Raw genomic sequence first — 14,673 nt, forward strand, 5'->3', positions numbered from 1 at the left:
TGGGTTGAATGCCCCAACCAAAAGACAAAGACTGGCTGAATGGATACAAAAACAAGACCCCTACATATGTTGTCTACAAGAGACCCACCTCAAAACAGGGGACACATACAGACTGAAAGTGAAGGGCTGGAAAAAGATTTTCCATGCAAATTGGGACCAAAAGAAAGCAGGAGTCACAATACTCGTATCAGATAAATTAGACTTTAAAACAAAGGCTGTGAAAAGAGACAAAGAAGGTCACCACATAATGATCAAAGGATCAATCCAAGAAGAAGATATAACAATTATAAATATATATCCACCCAACATGGGAGCACCACAGTATGTAAGACAAATCCTAACAAGTATGAAAGGAGAAATTAACAATAACACAATAATAGTGGGAGACTTTAATACCCCACTCACACTTATGGATAGATTAACTAAACAGAAAATTAACAAGGAAAAAAAACAAAAACAAAAACATGTATCTATAAAGCTCACTAAAGCAAAGCACAGTAAAATGAGATATGGCAATAAAAGGCGTTAAATTTATCAAATAAAAAAAATAATAATAAAGTGATGAAAAAAAAAAAAAAAAAAAAAAAGAACGAGAAAGGAATGTTTGGGGCCATCAATCATGCTTTCTAAATGCTTTTATTATAGAGTCCATGTATGAATGTACTCATTTGTCAAAATTTCACCACATCTTCTGCAAAGAGGTGTCATGTTGCCTTAAGCACTGAACAGTAAAGTTGTTTACAGTCTGTCTTCCTGCCCAATTTATAGAAGCTAAAAAAGTCCTCAGTTTCAGAGCAATGAGCCCATGATTTTCAGGAGACATGGGGAAACCTTGAGGTTGGGAGATTTCTTTCCGCAATTGACATCAATCCAAAAGCTCTTCACTAGCCAGGGCTTTGTCTACACAACAGGAAAGCAAACATTTAGGCAGCAAATAAAACATCACAGAGACCTGTAGTTGCAAGTTAAAAGAGTGCGCTCATTCTCCCTCTGTTAACTGCTGGATTATTGGAGAGGGAGAAGGAGGTGACTTTCATGCTTTCTCGCTGGCTGTTTCTTACTCCTATTTGGGCTCACAAATATAAGTATTTTGGTTCTTATTGAACCATGTTCTGTGTTCTCACCTCTCTTTCAGTTTAACAGATAATTGTAGTGTCCCTCCAATACAAGGCTATTTAGAAACCATGGAAGACTGATTTCTAAGTTAATAAACCCAAAGCCCATTTGCCCAACATAGTTCCTTTAATTTTAAAAGGCTCATATAATTTAAGGGAATTTAAATCCATGTGTTTTTTATTCACTTGCACTGACATTATCAAAATAGCCTAAAAAAAAAAAAATAGACAATAAGTCAAAATTGGCTACGAGAGACATACAAGGTCATTGCATGACGATAAAGGGGTCAATTCATCAAAAGGATATAACAATTATAAATATATTTAATACATTCACCCAACATTGGAGCACCTTAACATATTAAGCAAATACTAATAAATCTGGAGGGAGAAATAGACAACAAATCAATAACAGAGGGGACTTCAATACCCCATTTTCAACAATGGATAGATCATCCAGATAGGAAATCAATAAGGAAAGATTGGACTGAAACTATGCATTAGACCAAATGGACCTAAGAGTATGCATTTTACCCTTAATGTATATTTCAATTTGGACTGGTCACATTTCAAGGGTTCAATAGCCATGTGTAGCTAATAGCTACCATATTGGACACTTCAGATTCAGCCTGCCTTTTGTAAAATAGAAATAATAACCTGCCTCTCAAGGTAGTCTTAAGCATTACATGAGATAATTTATCCCAAAATCTTCCTGAAAAAAAAAAAAAAAAAACCAGAATGAGCATGGCAGCCTGAATAATGGACAGCTCAAAAGATTGCCCTAATTCCTGGAAGCTGTGAATATGTGACCTTGTATAGCAAAAGGGCCATTGAAGAAGTGATTAAGTCGAGGACCTTGATTTCTATGATCCAGATGGGCCTGATAAAAAAAAAAAGAAAAAAAAAAAACAATATAACATATGCTTGTATTGTCCATTTGTTTTATAATTATGTGAAAATAGTGTTATTGATTTAAATAATGTTGATATTACTTATCTGTTTAATCATAGCAATATTTCTGCTTCATATTATATATTTTAAAGAGGGAGTCTTGAAAAAGCAAGCTTATAAAAATGATGAGGAGACAGGTGTCAGTGAGAGAAAATGAATCAGAAGTTACTTGAAAATATATAGCAATGTGGGGATTTTAGTAAAGAGTAACATGAACTCTATAGATGTCAATAAGCCAGGAACTATTGGTGTATATAATCAGTATTCACAGTGATAACCCTGATATTTAAATAAAATATTAAATTATGTTTAGAGTATTTATTGTGAACACAAGTAATATAGGTAAATATTCATCAAGATTGTTATAATAACTCTTAGTTCTTTCAAAGATAAGTTTTATTTATCTAGAAATCTAATTCCTATGGAACAACTAATTTTTGATTCCAGATAAATTAGAACATACTATTTGAATTGAATATTAGAATTAATATTTGATTTTGAACGTTTTATCTTATTTTAGACCTGGACTTGTAGATCTTTTCCAATTGAGGTTCGTAAGGACCTGAAGACATTTATGAATTAAAATAGAATCTACAGAAAAGGAAGCTTGTCAGAATTTTTGCTGGTCCACAAAGAATCTTCAAGTCAGAGATTGATTAACATTTTAAAATTCAGATTATAAAAATATATAGATTAACAATTACAGCCTAACAGTTATATTATAATTAGTTTCAGCTGATTTTATTTGTAAATAGGAATTCTGAAATCAGGAGTGAAATAAACAGTTACTATCTTAAAAATTTGTTAAAGAATAGGGATACATTTTAAAATAACCAGAAGGTATAGAAAACTAGAACTATGGGTGAATAATCACTATCATCCAAAGATTTTTTAATTTTTTGTTGATAAGGGAGTAGAAGAAAAAACAAACAAGCCTCAAGTGAGGAGTCATACTAACTAATATGATTTGTTGTTTTATAATTAGTGAGGGAATATTAGAGCAAGACCTTTGACACTTGGCCAAATTAGATAATTAATTTTGTAGTACAAAAAGATGCTGAGTTGCTTCTTCCCTCTCTATTGTTTTGTTCCACATTGACATCTCAGTTCTAGTATGAAACCAAACACACCCACCCACCTGCCACATACGTGTATTTTTAATCATTTTAGATAAGTTTAGGTACAGTTCCAGACAGACATTTTATGTCACAAGAAGCTCTCTAAATCTTGACTTGACTTTTGATTCAGTAAGATAGGAAACATTCTACTTATGAAATACGGCAGATTTTAAGAAGCAAACATAATCTTTCTCTTTTATTTTTAGGAGGGGAGCACCTGGCACTATAATTGTACAACATTTGAATGTGTTAAGACTGATGAAGGGGCAATGATTCTTAACTACAGTATGGTCTGTCCACCTTTTAATGAGACTGAATGCAAAATGGTTTGTACTTTGTTATAGCCAAGAAAATTTAGCATTAACTATAATTTTTAAAATGCACATTAATATGTTTTCCTAGGTCATACATACATGCTTTATTTATTTTGGTAGATGTTTATTTTCATGTATACATAAAAGTTTGATTATATTTCCTCTTTGGCAGTTTGAGTTGTATATGGCACTCCAAATAATTTTGACTCTCCCTGAATGGACATGATACTATCTCTGGGTTTTTAATATGCAGACCAAAGGATTATTGAAAAATCTTTTGATTAGCCGACTTAGCCTCTCTTTCAATATAGATTAATAAACTAATTGATCTGAACTTGGTCAAGTTTCTCTTTCTTAAACCCACAGCAGACTTTTGATGTCATTTGCTTTTCGATGCATGCTGGCCTAAGGGAGGCCAGAGTTTCTCTGAGCATGGACCACTGTGAAGCTCAGCTTATGCCAGAGCACAGCTGATCCTTCAGTTTTGCTCTTCCAATTCCTTATTCTTCCAGAGAAGATTTTTGAAATCACATAGTTTTTTAAAAGATTCTTTGTAGCCTTAATTATTTAGGAAGTAATAATCCCTAATGAAAAGTAAACTTTACTCTGTTGTGTGAGGCAATATTTTTCTTTCAGTGTAAAGAAATAGCATGATTTCACTGACTTTTTTCAACATGTGCCCTTTTAGTGATGATGGTTAGCTAGCTGGCTGAATAACAAGATACAGTATGTACCAAGGTAATAGAATTTTAGCTCTTTAAAGAATCTTAGGCATAATCTTATTTCACAAATCCATTTTTATAGAATAAATTATTCTTTTATTTGAATTATCATTAGTGAGTTACTAAAAGCAATCAGGCAATTATGGTAAGAATTCCAAAAGATAATCAATGAAATTTTCTTAATTTAGCCTTTGGCAAGAGACATTCAGAAGTAGAAGATTTGTTTAAAATCATAAAATATTAAAGAAAAAGAGATATCATTTTAACATTCAGTTCTATTCAGGAACTCAGTCTAGTCTTGAAAAGTAGTTTATTTCAAGGAGTCTAAAAAACACACTGATCTCTGTTTAGAGTACCTCTCGACTTGGTAAGAAAATCTTTTGTTGTATTTTAAATGTGTTCTTTTAATTAAGTTAATCTTTTTGCACTCTTTTTCATAGTACTTATGAAGAAATAACAATTAAAAAAATTTAAAATATCTGCTCCTAATTTTAAAAATAAAAATTATTAGATATAGTTGTTTCAATCTTTTTTCTATAAAAGTCTTTGTGATACTTAGTAAATATATTGAAAAGTTAGTTATTTATTTCTAATCTAGGAGGAAATGAACAAACATTGAGTTTTAACACTGTTCGTCTCTCATCCTAGAATGAAGGGATTGTGAAGCTTTATAATGAAGGCTGTTGCAGGATCTGTAAGTGAGGACAAATTATATATATTAATTTGATTAGTTTTAATTGTTCATGACTATGATTTTTCTCATAAGATTCACTTCTTACATTGCAATAAGGGAAATGTATTTTTTAATGTATATTATTTAAATGTTTTTATGGCAAGTGGTTGATTATTTTGTAACTTAGTCTTTATCTTCTGGAACATAAATACAGTTTTTAATGTAGGTGAATTTTAATCTAAATTTAATTTAAATATTAGAAATGTCTTCCTTGCTGCATTTCTCCAAAGGTATTGCACAGAATTTCAGTAGGGTTTAAGTTTAAAAAGTACTCTATGACCAAATGTGCTTTAAACTACACAAAATTGTTATAAGACTCCAATAAGGACATAGAGAGTATGATATTTTCCAAACCTATTTGAACAAATCTATGGTTCTATATAATTAATACATTTGAGAAATACCAATTTAGTGAGTTATATTTAAATAATATGTATATAAAATATCCCATAAATATAAATAAACATATTTATTTGAATTATATGGTTTATTTCATGGTGCTTTATAGCACCCTTTGAAGAGTGTTCAAAGTAGAGGAAATGGCAAAGCGCAGTCATAGCACAGGGATGAAAGTGATAAAAGAGGATTAAGGACATTAAAGGTCATGTTAAAGATGAAATAGAATAGAGTGGTATTTGTGCAATTTTTATTTGTATGCTTATGAATTTATTTTTCAACTACTTGTGAGTTTATGTCAAGATAAAAATAGAAGTGTTAGAAAAGTTGGCATAAACAGTAATTTTAATATTGTTTAGAGAAGTTTTTGGGAAAAAGACTTCAACATGATTCAGGTTAATAATGCCATTGTGGAGCACTGGATTCTTAGTCACAAGAATTCTATAACCCCATGTTTTATTATTAGAGAAGTGAGTGTATTTATGTTATCTGAGGGCAGACAAGGGACTATCTGTTTGACTGACCATATTACTACTATTGGTTGTCAGCCACACGCCAACAGTCTATCAAAGCCATTGCAGATAACACTGCAACCAGTCTTCACCACAGTTCTGGGAAGTGTGTGGGGAAATAGGTATGATTTCCCTTTCAGTTGAGGAAATGAAGGTTCAGAAAAGTGGATTACACTCATAATCAGTGATAGACTTAAGTCTATCCAGTGCCTGGCATCAGGATTGTTCAGTTTGGCCCAGCTCCTTGAAGTTGCAGAATCGTGACAAGCTGCCTTGTTTTCTCTAATCTGATGTGTAAGGACCTGTGAAGTAGTTTCTGCTTTGGCATTAGAGAACCCCTGTCTGTAGTCTTTGCTTTTGGGTGACCAGGCTTTATCAGAAAGACTGCAGATGTTGGCTATTATCATAGGTATATGCTAAACAACATGTGTTACAATTATAACGACACTGAGGAATGAATAGAAAATGGCTCTTGGCACAAACAAATTCAGTCAACTAGGATGTCCCAGTTTCATTTATTGAATGAATGAACATAAACAAATTTTTGTTGAGTGCCTCTCATGTAGCAGACACTCTTTTAGGTACTGGTACTATGACAAAGGATGAAACAACCTCTGCCTGCTTAGTGCATGTTATCAAGAAGGGGCGGAAACAATAACTGGTAAATATACACCATTACGTCAGTACTGACGAATGGCATAAAGAATAACAGTGCAGAATACAAGGGATGGAGAGGGAGGGGAATTGGGTTGTTCATTAAGTGGGTGATTAGAGAATGCCTCTTTGATGACGTGTCAATTGAGTAGGGACTGAATATCCTTGGGAGCCAGCCAGGAAGAGTGAAGGGTGTTCAAAGTGGAGAAAGTGGGCAAGTGCAGTCATAGCATAGGGGTTAGAGTGATAGAAGAGGATAAGGACTTATAGGTCATGTTAAAGAGGTTTCTTTCTTGACTAGTCTTTCTTTTAAAACTTGTATGACAATAAAAGTGTTAATGAAGTAACCAATGTGTGAAAGCATCGTAAGACATGAAACAGCTTGCCCTCTGTCACCAGCACTGAGTCTCAGGCCATGCTGTAGTTGGGAGGTCCAAGAATGAGAATGACCAAGTATAAGAGACTGTTGTTCTTCAGAAGCTCAGTCATGTTGGACCTTTGGAAATCCCATGAACTGCAGCACGCCAGGCTTCCCTGTCCTTCACCATCTCCTGGAGCTTGCTCAAACTCATGTCCGTTGAGTCAGTGATGCCATCCCACATACATCTCATCCTCTGTCATCCCCTTCTCTTCCTGCCTTCAATCTTTCCTAGCATCAGGGTCTTTTATAATGAAGCAGCTCTTTCCATTAGGTGGCCAAAGTTTTGGAGCTTCAGCTTCAGCATCAGTCCTTCCAATGAATATTCAGGACTGATTTCCTTTAGGATGGACTGGTTTGATCTTCTTGAGGTCCAAGGGACTCTCAAGAATTTTCTCTAACACCACAGTTCAAAAGCATCAATTCTTCGGTGCTTGGCCTTCTTTAGGGTCCAACTCTCACATCCATACATGATTACTGGAAAAACCATAGCTTTGACTAGACTGACATTTGTCAGCAAAGTAATGTCTCTGCTTTTTAATATGCTGTCTAGGTTTGTCATAGCTTTTCTTCCAAGAAGCAAGCATCTTTTAATTTCATGGCTGCAGTCACCATCTGCAGTAATTTTGGAGCATAAGAAAATAAAGTCTGTCACTGTTTCCCTTATTTCCCCATCTGTTTGCCATGAAGTGATGGGACCAGATGCCATGATCTTAGTTTTCTGAACGTTGAGTTTTAGGCCAGCTTTTTTCACTCTCCTCTTTCACCTTCATCAAAAGGCTCTTTCCATTCCTCTTTGCTTTCTGCCATAAGGGTGGTGTCATCTGCATATTTGAGGTTATTGATATTTCTCCCAGCAAACTGGATTTCAGTCTGTGTTTCATCCAGCCTGGCATTTCACTGATGTATTCTAGATGTAAGTTAAATAAACAGGATGACAATCAATATACAGCCTTGACGTACTCCTTTCCCAATTTGGAACCATCCATTGTTCCATATCTGTGTCTAGCTGGTGCTTCTTGACCAGCATACAGGTTTCGCAGCAAGTAGGTAAGGTAGTCTGGCATTCCCATCTCTTGAAGATTTTTCCACAGTTTTTGTGATCCACACAGTCAAAAGCTTTAGCATAATCAATGAAGCAGACATATATGTTTTTCTGGAATTCTCTTGTTTTTTCTATGATCCAGTGGATGTTGGCAATTTGATCTCTGGTTCCTCTGGCTTTTCTAAATCCAGCTTGTACATCTGGAAGTTCTCAGTTCACATACTCTTGAAGCCTGGCATGGAAAACTTTGCTAGCATGTGAAATGGGTGCAATTGTGCAGTAGTTTGTACATTCTTTGGCTTTGCCCTTCTTTTGGACTGGAATGAAAACTGACCTGTCCCAGTCCTATGGCCACTGCTGAGTTTTCCAGATTTGCTAGCATATTGAGTGCAGCACTTTCACAGCATTGTCTTTCCGAATTTGAAATAGCTCAATGGGAATTCCATCACCTCCACTAGCTTTGTTCATAGTGATGCTTCCTAGGGCCCACTTGACTTCACATTCCAGGATGTCTGGCTCTAGGTGAGTGATCACACCATCGTGATTGACTGGGTCGTGAAGATCTTTTGTGTGTAGCTCTTCTTGCCACCTCTTCTTAATATCTTCTGCTTCTGTTAGGTCCATATCATTTGTGTCCTTTATTGTGCCCATCTTTGCATGAAGCATCCCTCTGCTCCCTTGGTATCTCTGATTTTCTTGAAGAGATCTCTAGTCTTTCCCATTCTGTTGTTTTCCTCTGTTTCTTTGTGTTGGTCATTTAGGAAGTTCCTTGTGTGCACCAGGACTGAGGGAAAGAAGCGGTGATCCCCACAAGAGACTGAGCCAGACCTGCCTTTGAGTGTTTGAGTGTCTCCTGCAGAGACACAGCTCAGCAATGACCTGCTGCAGGGACAGGGGCTCTGGCTTCAACAGACCTGGGAGACACTGCGTGTGGCAAAAGTCCTCTTGGAGATGGTTGCCATTAGCACCACTGTAGAGCTGCTGAGCAGACGACCCATAAACTGGAGAACAATTACACCAAAAAAGTTCTCACACTGTTTCAAAAGTTGTAGGGCCTACAACAGATTTCCCAACCTGGGGATCTGGCAAAGGATTGAGAACCTCCAGGGAAACAGACTCTTGGAGGGCACAAACAAAACCTTGTGCACACCAGGACCCAAGATGAAGGACCAGTGTCCTCATGAGAGACTGAGCCAGACTTGCCTATGAGTGCCTGGGAGTCTCCAGCAGAGGTGTGGGTTGACAGTGGCCTGCCATGGGGTCAAGGGTACTGACTACTACAGTCTTAGGAGCAGCAGCATACTGACATAAGTGCTTTTGAAGGAAATCACCATTACCTCCATTACCCCATCAGCAGAAAATTGGATTAAAGATTTATTGAGCATAGCTTTGCTCACCAGAGCAAGACCCAGTTTTCCCCACAGCCAGTCCCTCCCATCAGGAAGCTTCCACAAGCCTCTTATCCTCATCCATCAGAGGGTAGACAGGATGAAAAATCACAATCACAGAAAGCTAACTAACTGATCACATGGACCACAGCCTTGTCTAACTCAATGCAACTATGAACCATGTTATGTAGGGCCACCCAAGATGAACAGGTCATGGTGGAGAGTTCTGAAAAGGGACTGGAGAAGGGACTGGAGATGGGACTGGCAAACCACTTTAGCATTCTTGCCTTGAGAACCCCATGAACAGCATGAAAATGCAAAAATAGGAGACTGAGGAGGAGACATAAAGAGACTGGGGGAAAACCAGAGTGTGCTCTTGGAGCCAAGTGCAGAAATTGTATCCAGGAGGAAAGACTGATGGATTGACACAAATGTTGCTGAGAAGTCAAGTAGGAAGAGAACAGACATAACCTTTGAATACAGCAACTGAATGAAGGTCCTGGATGATAAGAACAGCTGAATTTCAGGCAATCTTGCTACCCATCTAGACTTTAACCAGAGTAGCTTAACTTTTATATACTTCACATCTTGGGATTTCATACAAGCATTTATTTTAAATAAAGATATTGTGACTAAACTCACTTAAAGATTGGAGCTCTAACTCCAGTCTTTTGCAAATAAGGAAACTCAGCAGAATGGTTTAATGGTATTCCTAAAGTGACAAAGCAAATTCTTAATAGTAACAGGGTGAGATAAGAACCTTGGTTGTTTTGCATCCTGATTCAGGGATTACATCCACTATCATACATTATTCAGTTCAGTTCAGTTCAGTGGCTCAGTCGTGTCTGACTCTTTGAGACCCCATGAATCACAGCATGCCAGGCCTCCCTGTCCATCACCAACTCCCAGAGTTCACTCCAACTCACGTCCATTGAGTCGGTGATGCCATCCAGCCATCTCGTCCTCTGTTGCTCCGTTTTCCTCCTGCCCCCAGTCCCTCCCAGCATCAGAGTCTTTTCCAATGAGTCAACTCTTCACATGAGGTGGCCAAAGTACTGGAGTTTCAGCTTTAGCATCATTCCTTCCAAAGAACACCCAGGGCTGATCTCCTTTAGAATGGACTGGTTGGATCTCCTTGCAGTCCAAGGGACTCACAAGAGTCTTCTCCAACACCACAGTTCTAAAGCATCAATTCTTCGGCACTCAGCCTTCTTCACAGTCCAACTCTCACATCCATACATGACCACAGGAAAGACCACAGCCTTGACTAGATGGACCTTTGTTGGCAAAGTAATGTCTCTGCTTTTCAGTATGCTATACAGCATTAAATATATATTATTGGGTATATTATCAAGTGATAATCCATCATGCACACAGAGGCATAATAATATATTACTTAATATAAGGCATTTTCATTAGAAATTGTGACATCATTTCAGAGCCATAGAATCAAGTATGAGTCATCCATACATTTCAACATGGTTGGTAACAATTCAGTTACATTTATGCATAATTTTACATTAATATCCATTAAGATAAAGTGATCTTAAATCTATCAATTTATATTTTAAAAGAGATTTATATATGTATGTATGCCTTAATTATGTACATGTATATTTACCTATATATAACATGGTTGATTTTTTAATATATAATATTAAAATATACCCTGCACACACAGATTGATGTTAGCATTACTCCATGTGTAGAATATGTTTGATTTATGATCATAGTAATTATTGAAGACAATAAGGTAAAGAGATAAATATAAGGCTAGAAAATATGTGAGAAAATATATGTAGAAATTGAAAATAAATATTGAACATAAACTATGTAAGAGTAAAATTTCAACTATCTCATTATAGAAATACATTTCATATCAATATATGTTTTCAATTATAAATATATTCGTTTAATTGAATTAAGAAACAATTTGACATGAACCTTTGGATGAATAAATACATTCTATGTTTTATCAGGTAAACGAGAAGAAAGAATATGCCAGAAAGTGATTATCAAGTCAGTTATAAGGAAGCAGGACTGTATAAGTCAAAGCTCTGTAAGTGGATAAATATAATTTGTTATGTAAAAGGTCGATGTCTTTCCAGAAGTATATGTGTGTCAGCACTGGTAAGCAAACAAAATGCCAATACTTAAAATATTTAACTTTGAGATTATCCCTACATTCTAAGAATAAAATACTCTGTTTGTGAAGAAGTGTGAATTTATTCTTGGAATAAATAATCAACAGTTTATTTCAATGATAATTTCAATCCAGAGAGATGGAAATTTAAATCTAAATATACTTGACCACATATTGTCTTAAGTATGCAATTTTAATTAGCAAAAATAGTCTTGTGTCTAAGTTTGCCCACTTTTATAAGACCTATATGATTCTGTAGTCTACTTAGTTGTGATATAACACAACTTAAATAGAATCATTAGATTGTGATTCATATATTCCATAGATCTGTCTAGTTATGTGTGCACATTTCATACTTTGAGTTATGTCAGATTGCCATCTTGGACAATCAATATGCTACCTTCAGTTCAGTTCAGTTGCTCAGTCATGTCCAACTCTTTGCAACCCCATGGACTGCAGCATGGGAGGCCTCCCTGTCCGTCACCAACTCCTGGAGTTTACTCAAACTCATGTCCATTGAGTCGGTGATGCCATCCAACCATCTCATCCTCTGTCATCCCCTTCTCTTCCCGCCTTCCATCTCTCCCAGCATCAGGGTCTTTTCAAATGAGATAGTTCTTCTCATCAGGTGGCCAAAGTATTGGAGTTTCAGCTTCAGCATCAGTCCTTCCAATGAATATTCAGAACTGATTTCCTTTAGGATGGACTGGTTGGATCTCCTTGCTGTCCAAGGGACTCTACCTTAGTGGAATCAATATCACTGTTTTAAAAGTTTTAAGACATTTTTCTCATTGTCTCTCCTTACAGATAAATGTTGCATCTTGCGATGGAAAATGCCCATCAGCCACCATATATAACATCAATATTGAGAGCCATCTAAGATTCTGTAAGTGTTGCCGCGAAAACGGGGTGCGCAACTTGACGGTGCCGCTCTACTGCTCAGGCAACGGCACCGAAGTCCTGCACACCCTCCAGGAGCCTATAGACTGCACGTGCCAGTGGAATTAAGCTCTTGGATTCCAGGAACTCTATGCAGCATCATAAGGTCAAATGCAGTTAACTTTATCAGCTCTTTTTAAGGCGCCTGGCAGATTTATACGGTTTAATAATAATATGTATTTTTCAGACTATTGGATATGGCAGTTTAACACTTGCTGCAAAATCTATACAATTTCCAAGAAAAATTAGGTTTATCGATTTAGTCTATTTTACAGAATCAAATGAACTTAAGGTGTTCAGCTGAAATTCTGTTATGTACACAACTGCAACATGAAATTATATTCTCATCTATTAGAAAGTTGTTTTGTAGGTTTCTTTCAGTTCATTCAATTTTTATTTTATTTTATTTTAAAGTCTCCCATAGATATTAAAATTAAGATACCCTTTTATTGCTAGTGTTTATTCTGGCAAATGTAATCAGCTAATAGTGACAACTTTAATTTAGATAGTCATAAAGAGCGGTCTGCTTAGAGACAGATCATAGAACAATAGGATATTATATTATTTAAATTCTGAGTGGACATTAAGGATGTAATTGCAAATTTCCCTTAGTTTGCAAGTTTATCACATAACCAGAGAAGCTGTATGACTTGTACAAATTCATTTGGTATAATAACGTAATGAATGCATGTTAACAGTTGGATTAAGTCTACATCTTTTGCCTTCCAGTAATGTGTTCTTTTCTTTTGAACAGTATGGTAAGGTGTGTATCACAGAACCTTTTATTCCTAAAGAGTTTGCTTTGCCTAGAATTAATAACTTTAAATTCAGTGCCTTTAAAAAAAGGAAAAATGCCACATGTACATATGTATATACATCCATATAATAGTTAGCTGGATAATAAGGAATAGGGAAACAGAGTATCAGTTGCTAAATAGAGGAGAGAGATCTTGGGGTTTTATTTTTATTTTTTACCATTAAAACTGTTTTAAAATAGGTTGTTATTATTTAATGTTCAGTTAGCTATTTACTAACTCTTAGATGTCTGGTTTTTGAGATGTATTCAATATTTGCCTAATTATTGAAGCTGCATGCTATTTTTCTGTTCATGTTGCTGTTTTGCCAATGAAGGATGAAATAAAGTTGTTTGAATGTATTAATAATTCTACAATGGAATTCTGTACTTTTTAAATACAGTAGATTATTGACATTTACAATGAATATATTCTGAGTTTTTTACAAATCTCCCAATTCTTTGCCACTCCTAATGTATAGTTATAGATTTTATCTGTAAAGAGGAGAGAATGCCCCACTTAGTATGATTGCTGTGAGGGTCAAATGAAGTCAAACATCAGTGAGAGAAGAGTAAAACTGTACTGAAAAGCAGATGTGGGAGCCTGGTGGACTAGGCTGAGCTAGGTGATTTGTTTCTATTACAAAATCATGCTACCCAGAAAAATTACAACAGGTTAGATATTTGGGGCCTCCAAGGTTACTTAGAAATGGATAAAAGAATGCAATGAATATTTAATCTTCAAAGCCCCAGTATCTACTGTATATAAAAATTGATTTTATCTTATTTGTGCATAGTAACACTTGGAAGTATTCTGTCTAAGACATTAACATTTCAATATTTGTTGACTCCTATTAACATCCAGACTGAATCAAATGCTTTTGGTTAAAATATGTTCACACTTTGCTGAAGGGAAACTGTATGGACCTCAAAGGAGGCACATAATATTGTATATTGTCTACCATGATTTCTTTATTTTCATGTTCTGTTAAATATTTACTATTATATTAAACTACTTAATTATCTTTAAACACATTTGTGGGGAAAAAGGGAAACCTTTTCCTAGGACTGCATAAACATTCTAAATACAACATACATATATTGAGCACCTCCTATGTGCCAGGCACTGTTCTAAGCTCTGAGAATATGGGCAATATAAATAGACACAGTGCTTACCTTCATGTCACTCACAGTCTAGTGAGAAGGTAGGTATTGGATAAATAAGCACACCTGTGGAGAAAGTGCATGAAGGTGAACCCCAAATTCTAGTTCAAGGTGGCCATAAATCAGCAGAGGGGGTACAAATAGACTTTCCATAAATGGTGCTGGGACAACTGAATAGTAATCTGAATAAAGAGATATTAACTCAGGGTCGATACAGTCTGAGAGATGAACTTCTCCATGCAGAACAATATATTTTTTGACTTTTGAA

General features: G+C 35.7%; 1 protein-coding gene across 1 annotated transcript in view; it reads left to right on the forward strand.

Annotated features, from left to right (window-relative positions):
* OTOGL (otogelin like) overlaps positions 1-13,619 on the forward strand; it is a 183,013-nt gene extending 169,394 nt beyond the window's left edge. The window contains exons 55-58 of the mRNA XM_061415623.1: positions 3,391-3,510; positions 4,869-4,914; positions 11,346-11,425; positions 12,317-13,619. Coding sequence (XP_061271607.1) covers positions 3,391-3,510; positions 4,869-4,914; positions 11,346-11,425; positions 12,317-12,517 — 447 coding nt within the window. The 3' untranslated portion in view covers positions 12,518-13,619. The remainder of the gene's footprint in view (positions 1-3,390; positions 3,511-4,868; positions 4,915-11,345; positions 11,426-12,316) is intronic.
* Positions 13,620-14,673: the final 1,054 nt, after the last annotated feature.

This window comes from Bos javanicus, chromosome 5 (assembly GCF_032452875.1).
Source record: "Bos javanicus breed banteng chromosome 5, ARS-OSU_banteng_1.0, whole genome shotgun sequence".
NCBI lineage: Eukaryota > Metazoa > Chordata > Mammalia > Artiodactyla > Bovidae > Bos > Bos javanicus.